The following is a 7,764-nucleotide window of genomic DNA, read 5'->3' as shown; positions in this document are numbered from 1 at the left end:
CAGCTCCCCAAAGGAAACTGCAGGTCAGATGTTTTGACTTGTTTTTTTTTTGAAACGGAGTCTCGCTCTGTCGCCCAGGCTGGAGTGCCTTGAAACGGCTCACTGTAAGCTCCACCTCCCGGGGTTCACGCCATTCTGCCTCAGTCTCCTGAGTACATGGGACTACAGGCACCCACCACCAAGCCCGGCTAATTTTTTTTTTTTTGTATTTTTAGTAGAGACGGGGTTTCACCGTGTTAGTCAAGGTCTTGATCTCCTGACCTCGTGATCCACCCGCCTCGGCCTGCCAAAGTGCTGGGATTACAGGCGTGAGGCACGGCGCCCGGCCGCCAGATGTTTTGGCCTTTCATTTTATTTCTGGTTGCAGTCAGGTAGTTAAGTCCAGGGACTCTCTTGCCCTACTCCACCTCGTTCTCATTCCCTTTCATTTCCGGGGCACACAACTTGGAAGTCTTTTTCTCTGGAAGAAGAAAAATTCAATGTAGACCCTTAGGAACAGCATCTTCTTAGAGGGAAGCCAGGGACTGGGCAGAGGTGGGAAGAAGAGAGGAGGCACACTCTTCTCAGGAAGGCTCCAAATTGAAGGATAGACGAAGGTTACCGTAATAATAGTGGGGCCTGACCTCACCCCGTTGGATTTTGTGCCTTGGCTTGCAGAGCATTAGGAGGTAGCCTAGTAGCATAAATTGCATTTCTAGTGGGCCCAGATAAAAGCAAAATAACGGATTGATTCAAGCTGATACTGAGTAGCAAAATTTTGGGAAGAGTCAACAATGCAAGTTTGTTGCAGGAGGCTGCTATGGGCGCGGCTATTCCACACATTACGGCGCGAGGCGAAAGCCTTAGTGGAAGCGCGTCCTGCGCGGGGTCGGGGACCCCGACTGCGCCTTGGCCCGGCCTTCGGTTCCGAGTCCTTTCCGTGTGTAGTCTCCCGGGGGTGGCGGCTCTGGGTGCGGGCACGGAGGCCCCAGGACCAGCTGGTGCGAAGACTCGGTTCTTTACGGCCCGGTTCCCACCCAGGTCTCGCGAGAGCGCAGGCGCAAGTGTCGCGATAAGTGGGCGCGGGCGGAGCGGAGGGAGATCCGAGCGGCGGCGGCAAGTGGGCTGCGGGAGACTGAGGTGAGCGGCCCGGCCTTCGCGGGCGGCGGGGTTCTGGGGTCCTGGGGCCCCGGGGGTGGCAAGGGCGGGGCCGAGGGCCCGGACCGGGTGTGCCCGCCAGGGTGGGGCACAAGGACCCTGGACCCCGTGCCTCAGGACCGCGCGCCCGCCCCGCCTCCCATGGGCGCGCTCCCCTCTCTGTGCTCTCCCCTCCTCTCTCCTCCTCTTCCCACTCCCCTGTCCCCACTCCGCTGTCCCCACGCCCCACTTCGGGCTGTGCTGGGTACAGCGGGCCCCTCGCCTGGGTTTCCGCAGCCGTCCCTTGTGCCAGGGCGGGCGGCCGAGGGGCGCGTGCTCGTGGCCCCAGCCCCGGGGTCCGGGTGCCCCCCGTGGGGGTCCCCGTGCCCGCCGTGGGGGTCTCCGGGCTAGGGTGCCGGCGCGCCGAGGAAGGGGCCTGAGCTGGCGCCTGGTGGAGAAGTCGGGGCTGCAGGGGCTCTTGGCATCCTCGTGGCTCGCGCGGGCCCGCTCTCAGGAAGGGGGCGTGTGGGCCCGGTTTCCCCTCGGGGATGGCAGGGGTCGCCCTGGTCTCTTCTGGGCAATGGAGGAATTGGGCTGTGGAGCCTCCCTGCAGGCGGGCCTGCCTCTGCGGGGCTCGCAGCCTGGGGAGCTCAGGGCTCTGCTTGCAGCAGGCCGAGGTTCTTGTTCAATGGAAACTCAGAAACTGTGCAGCTGCAGGAGTTCTACCTTTGGTTGTTAAACGCGCTTGGCTGTTCCCCTTGTTAGGGCTGGTGGGCCGGCCTGCCGTGAGACCATCGTCAGCGCAGGTGTTAGGGGTGCAAAGTTCTTTGCTGCTGCTTGTCTTCAGCCTTCCAACGCCAGACAGACCCAAGTTCCCAATCTCCGTTCTGTAACTTTTTGAAGCTTCAGTTTCATCATCTCTAGAATCTGTGTAAAAAGACCTGATTCACCACCCTGTTAAGATTGAGCTTACAAATGTAGTGCTGGTCAACCTGCGGCTGCATTCCCATTATCTAGCAGTGGAAGACTTGAGGGATATTGACCCCATTCCCCACAACTTTGCAAGTAGATTTCACTGTCATGAGTTGACAGATGAGGAAGCTGAAGTTCAAGAAGTCTCCGTGCTCGGAAATGTCAGATACCTTTCTTTCCAGTACCTAGTTGAAAATAGTAGTAGTACTTATTAATGTCACTAGAAATAAACAATGAAAATTAGCACAGCTGTGATGATCATCTTTACTGTCACTGTTGCATGCCTCATTTCTGATTCCCAGAGGCCAGACTTTTTAAAAAATTAATTATTATTATTTTTTGAAACGGTGTCTTGCTCTGTTGTCCAGGCTGGAGTGCAGTGGTGCGATCTCAGCTCACTGCATGCAACCTCTGCCTCCTAGGTTCAAGCAATTCTCCTGTCCCAGCCTCCGGAGTAGCTGGGATTACAGGTGCATACCATATCCGGCTTTAATAGAGACAGGGTTTCACCATGTTGGCCAGGCTGGTCTCGAACTCCTGACCTCAGGTCATCTGCCCGTCTTGGCCTTGCAAAGTGCTGGGATTACAGGCATGAGCCACAGTGCCTGGCCTTAATTAATTAATTAATATTTATTTATTTTGAGGCACAGTCTTACTCTGTTACCCAATCTGGAGTGCAGTAGTGCGGTCTCAGCTCACTGCAACTTCCACCTCCCAGGTTCAAGCGTTTCTTGTGCCACAGCCTCCTGAATAGCTGGGATTACAGGCGCGCACCACCACACCCGGCTAGTGTTTGTATTTTATTAGAGATGGGATTTTGCCATGTTGGCCAATCTGGTCTTGAACTCCTGACCTCAAGTGATCTGCCTGCCTCCACCTCCCAAAGTGCTGGGATTACAGGCGTGAGCCATCCCACCTGGGCAGGAGGCCAGACTTTTTTGTGAGTGCTCCTGGTAGTTAGTTTCAGGCATCAGCTGACTGGATTCAGGAATTTCTAGAAACCTGGGAAAGCATCATTTTTGTTTCTGGGTGTGCCTGTGAGGGTGTTTCCAGAGGTGATGAGCTTGGGAGTCTGAGTGGACCAGGTGCTGAAGATCCACCCCCCAGTGTTGGGGGCACCATCCAAGAGCCTGGGGCCTGGAGAGGACAAAAACAGAAAAGACGAATGTGTCCATCTGCCTGCGGGAGCTGGGATACACCCTTCTTCTCCTCTCCTCAACAGCAGCACTCCAAGCTCACCGGCCTTTGGTCTCCAGGACTCGTTCCAGCAGTTCCTCGAACTGAGAATTACACCATCGGCCCCCCTGGCTCTGAGGCCTTCAGACTTGGACTGTGTCACACTGCCAGGCTTCTAGGGCTCCAGCTTACAGACGGCCTGTTGTGGGACAGTCTCCCTAATCGTGTGAGTCCGTTTCCCTAATAATGCCCCTCTCGTGTGTCTGTCTCTGTCCTGTTGGCTCTGTCTCTCTGGAGAACCCTCTTACAGTGCTGTGGGAGGACGTGCCACCTGAGTGCTGAGCTCCGCCTCTTGGGCGCCAGCTGTCTGTGTGCAGCTGAGACTCAGTCGGTGGCTCAGTGGCGGGGATTTGGTGGCATGCTTTCTTGCTTCCATTTTTTGTCTGGTAAATTGGCAGCATGGCTCCCAGTTGCCTTTGAAGAATGTGGTTACAGACACTGGTGTATTATGGGCTCCAATGAGCGTTAGGGGAGTGGGGATGTCCAGAGGCCCCGCTGACTGCACAGCTGATGGCACGTAGAAAGGCTGGCCCTGACCAGTCCTTTGTCTGTTCCCAGAAGGAAAGCAACCATGGAAGACCTGGGGGAAAACACCACGGTTTTATCCACCCTGAGATCTTTGAACAACTTCATCTCTCAGCGGGTGGAGGGAGGATCTGGACTGGATATTTCCACCTCGGCCCCAGGTTCTCTGCAGATGCAGTACCAGCAGAGCATGCAGGTGAGTGGCATGTGCCTGGGTGGGAGTCTTCTCTGGGGAGACCCCTGGGCCCAGGCAGGGCCTGTTCAAGTGTTCTGTAGTTGAGGTGGGTCAGTATTAGCTCAGCCTAGAGACCAGCTGCTCATCTTCCAGGCCTCACTGTGGCCACTTCTCGTTTTGGGGCAGTAGCTGGAGGCTAGTTGGGGCCCTGAGCCATCCTGGCTCGAAGGCCTGCCTTGTTAGCACCCTGAGTGGGCCTGGCGCTCAGCATTGCATTCACACAAGTGCACCCACAGACCCTGGTGACAGGATCGGAAAGCCAGTTCGTTCATCTAATTGAGGACAGAACCCAAACTGCCTGGGAGTGTGAGCAGCAGGACCGTCGGGCAGGCTGTGTCGGAAACACAGTGCGGGAGTGCCCGGCAGCCCAGAGACAAAGCCACAGCCGTGAGCAGAAGGACGGGATGTTTTGTGGTCTCAGGCTGTAGAGGGCCATTTTCAGATTTTGGGGTGATTTTTACGGATTTCTTCTATAAAATAGTTGTATTTGGTTTCGTTACTAGTTCTTGGGGGATTGCTCACTGTAGACACAACTGCAGAGGACTCAGGTCTCCTGAAGGACTTCAGGATCCAAAGAGTGATGGGCCCAGCCCCACGTGGGGCTGGGATAACGGGGCCCCCGAGTGGTGGGGAGTGGAGTGCTGGGGAGTGCTGGCAAGTAGTGTCTCCAGCCTTGCCTGGGCCCTGTGGCTGCACAGGCTCCTCTAGACCCCTCTGCCTGGACCCTCTTTCCCAGTCCCTGCTGCAGGCCCCAGAGCCATTCTGTAGTCCTGTGCCCATTAGAGGAGGCTCTGGCTTCCTGTGCTCTCAGAGCCCAGATGAGGCCCTGCTGCATTTGGTAAAGCTGTGTGTGTGTGCATTTGTTTTGTTGCATAATTGAATTAATATGTGTTTATTAGAATGCTAGCTTGTGGCTGGATGTGGTGGCTCACGCCTGTAATCCCAGCAGTTTGGGAGGCCGAGATGGGCGGATCACGAGGTCAGGAGATCGAGACCATCCTGGCTAACATGGTGAAACCCTGTCTCTACTAAAAATACAAAAAATTAACTGGGCGTGGCACCTGTAGTCCCAGCTGCTCGGGAGGCTGAGGCAGGAGAATGGTGTGAACCCGGGAGGCGGAGCTTACAGTGAGCCGAGATCGCGCCACTGCACTCCAGCCTGGGCGACAGAGCGAGACCCCGTCTCAAAAAAGAAAAAAAAAAAAGAATGCTGGCTGCTAGCTTGCTTACTGCCGTTTCTTCATGAGGACAGTTTTGTATTCTGAGATTAGGTCACGTGTATATGTGTGTGTATGTATATATGTGATATGTATATGTAAATGCTCTTTTATGAAATTATGAAGGTAATAGATGGTTGTTGTTTTTATCACTGGCAAAATTAGAAGTTGCCAACTCTGAACTGGTTGCGGCGGCTCACGCCTAGAATCCCAGCACTTTGGGAGCCTGAGGTGGGTGGTTCACTTGAGGTCAGGAATTTGAGACCAGCCTGACCAACTTGGTGAAACCCCATCTCTACTAAAAATACAAAAATTAGGCGGGTGCGTACACCTGTCATCTCACCTACTCGGGAGGCTGAGGCAGGAGAATCGCTTGAACCCAGGAGGCAGAGGTTGCAGTGAGCTGAGATCACGCCACTGCCCTCCAGCCTGGATGACAGAGTTGGCAACTCTGGTCTGAAATGCTGTAATTTCCTTGATGCAAATGTCTGGGACCTCTTGGCCTATCTGTCAAAGCTTTGGGATTCTAGTCTGTCTTGGACCTGAGAGGCCCCCAGTGCTCACTGTTAAGGGCCTTTCGGTGAGGGGATCAGTGATGGGGTGCGGTAGTCAGAGCGAGGTGGCGAGCAGAGTGATGTCGGTGAGCCCAGCCTTGGTCCCTGGCCCCTGTCACATCCCGTTTCTGGACTTTGTTGTGGTTCTTTCTCTCCTGCTGAGCCCCCAGCATGGCAGAGAGGGCCTGGAGTCCATGGCAGGCCGGGGAATGTGTGCTGTCTGGTTTATCACACATCTGTGTTGATTTAATGTAAGGGCAAGCTTTCAGTTGCTGTCTTTCAGTTGTAGTTAGCTCCAGGCAGAGGTGGCACACGGATCAGGTGTGTCTGGGACTCCTGGTCCCTGCCGGTCATGCCCCCTGCAGGTGGGGTGCCCACCCTTCTCGAGAGGCTCAGGTTTGACTGCAGACACAGAAGTGAGACCAGGAAGGCTGCTGAGTTTGAAGGGCAGTCTTAGGAATGCCCAAACAGCGGCAGCTGGGAATCGAGACACGGTAACATAGTAAGAAAGGAAGCGTGGGCTTGGGCCACCAGAGAACACAGGTGGGAGGACAGAGAAACTTCCCTCCCCCGTCCCGGGCTTTCCTAGCCTTGGCATGCTTGGCATTTGGGTTGGGTAATTCTTTTTTTCTCAGGACTTTCTTGTGCATTGTGGGCTGTTGAACAACATCCCTGGCCTCTACCCCCTGGATGCCAGCCAGCAGCACACACATATGACTACCCTTCTGTGACAGTCAGGTGTCTCCAGACAGTGCCAGATGTTCCCAGGGGCAAAACTGGCCCTCATTGGGAACCACCACTCTACTCTGGTGCTTATCAAACTTTCACGTGCATGTGAACGCCCTGAGAATGTGTTTAAAAAGAAGTTTCTTTTTTTCTTTTGGAGACAGGGTCTTACTCTGTCATCCAGGCTGGAGTGCAGTGGTATAATGTTGGCTCACTGCAGCCTCCGTCTCCTGGGTTCAAGTGATTCTCCCACCTCAGCCTCCGGAGTAGCTGAGATTACAGGTGCGTACCACCATGCCCGGCTAATTTTTGTAGTTTTGACTAGAGACAGGGTTTCACCATGTTGGCCAGGCTAGTCTCGAACGCCTGACCTCAAGTGATGTACCCACTTTGGCCCCCGAACTACTGGGATTACAGGCATGAGCCACCGTGCCTGGCCTAGATTTTTTTTTTTTCCAAGACGAACTCCTGCCCTATCACCCAGACTGGAGTGCAGTGGTGTGATCTTGGCTCACTGCAACCTCCACCTCCTGGGTTCAAGCATTTCTCCTGCCTCAGCCTCCTGAGTAGCTGGGATTACAGGTGTGCACCACTACGCTGGCTAATTTTTGTATTTTTAGTAGAGACGGGGTTTCCCCATGTTAGCCAGACTGATCTCGAACTCCCGGCCTCAAGTGATCCACCCGACTTGGCCTCCTGAAGTACTGGGATTACAGGCGTGAGCCACTGCGCCCAACCTAAAGAGAAGATTCTGATTGAATAGATCTGGGGTGTAGCCTGAGACTCTGCATTTGTTAAGTGCTGAGAGATGCTGCACTGCAAGGCTCTGGGCTATATGAAGAGTTGGTGACTGCCTTTTCCTCCAGCTGAGCAGGTCGTACCCAAAGGCCGACTCTGGAACTGTTTGGCAAGTCTTCTGGGGCTCTGTGAGGCTCAGCTCACCTGTAATCACTAGGCCTGTGTGGTAGGCAGGCTTCTGAGAGGGCCCCCAGATTCCAGGCTCTAGTGCACACTCACCTTCCTACTGCCTCCCAGGTTTAAGTCGATACTGACTAGGTATCATTGTGGGATTGTGCAAATGTAATTAAGGTCTCAGATCTGTTGACCTTGAGATAAGGAGATTACCTGGGTGGACTTGATCCACTCCCTGGGTGGGCTTGATCTGCTCACCAGAGCCCTTTAA

General features: G+C 54.6%; 1 protein-coding gene across 22 annotated transcripts in view; it reads left to right on the top strand.

The window, feature by feature from the left end:
• Window positions 1–1,045: 1,045 nt before the first annotated feature.
• The window catches only part of MAD1L1 (mitotic arrest deficient 1 like 1), a 421,592-nt gene continuing 414,873 nt past the window's right edge, over window positions 1,046–7,764 (top strand). For 12 of the 22 annotated variants that reach the window (XM_074034260.1, XM_065541538.1, XM_074034263.1 and 9 more), the window contains exons 1-3: window positions 1,046–1,119; window positions 3,311–3,490; window positions 3,883–4,045. In XM_074034260.1, the coding sequence (XP_073890361.1) occupies window positions 3,896–4,045 (150 nt within the window). In that variant the 5' untranslated portion in view covers window positions 1,046–1,119; window positions 3,311–3,490; window positions 3,883–3,895. The remainder of the gene's footprint in view (window positions 1,120–3,310; window positions 3,491–3,882; window positions 4,046–7,764) is intronic. The other 10 variants (XM_074034257.1, XM_074034255.1, XM_015447009.3 and 7 more) reach the window with 3 other exon arrangements.

This window comes from Macaca fascicularis, chromosome 3, assembly GCF_037993035.2.
Source record: "Macaca fascicularis isolate 582-1 chromosome 3, T2T-MFA8v1.1".
NCBI lineage: Eukaryota > Metazoa > Chordata > Mammalia > Primates > Cercopithecidae > Macaca > Macaca fascicularis.
The sequence above is the reverse complement of the archived record's forward strand: the minus strand, read 5'-3'. Positions and strand labels throughout refer to the sequence as shown.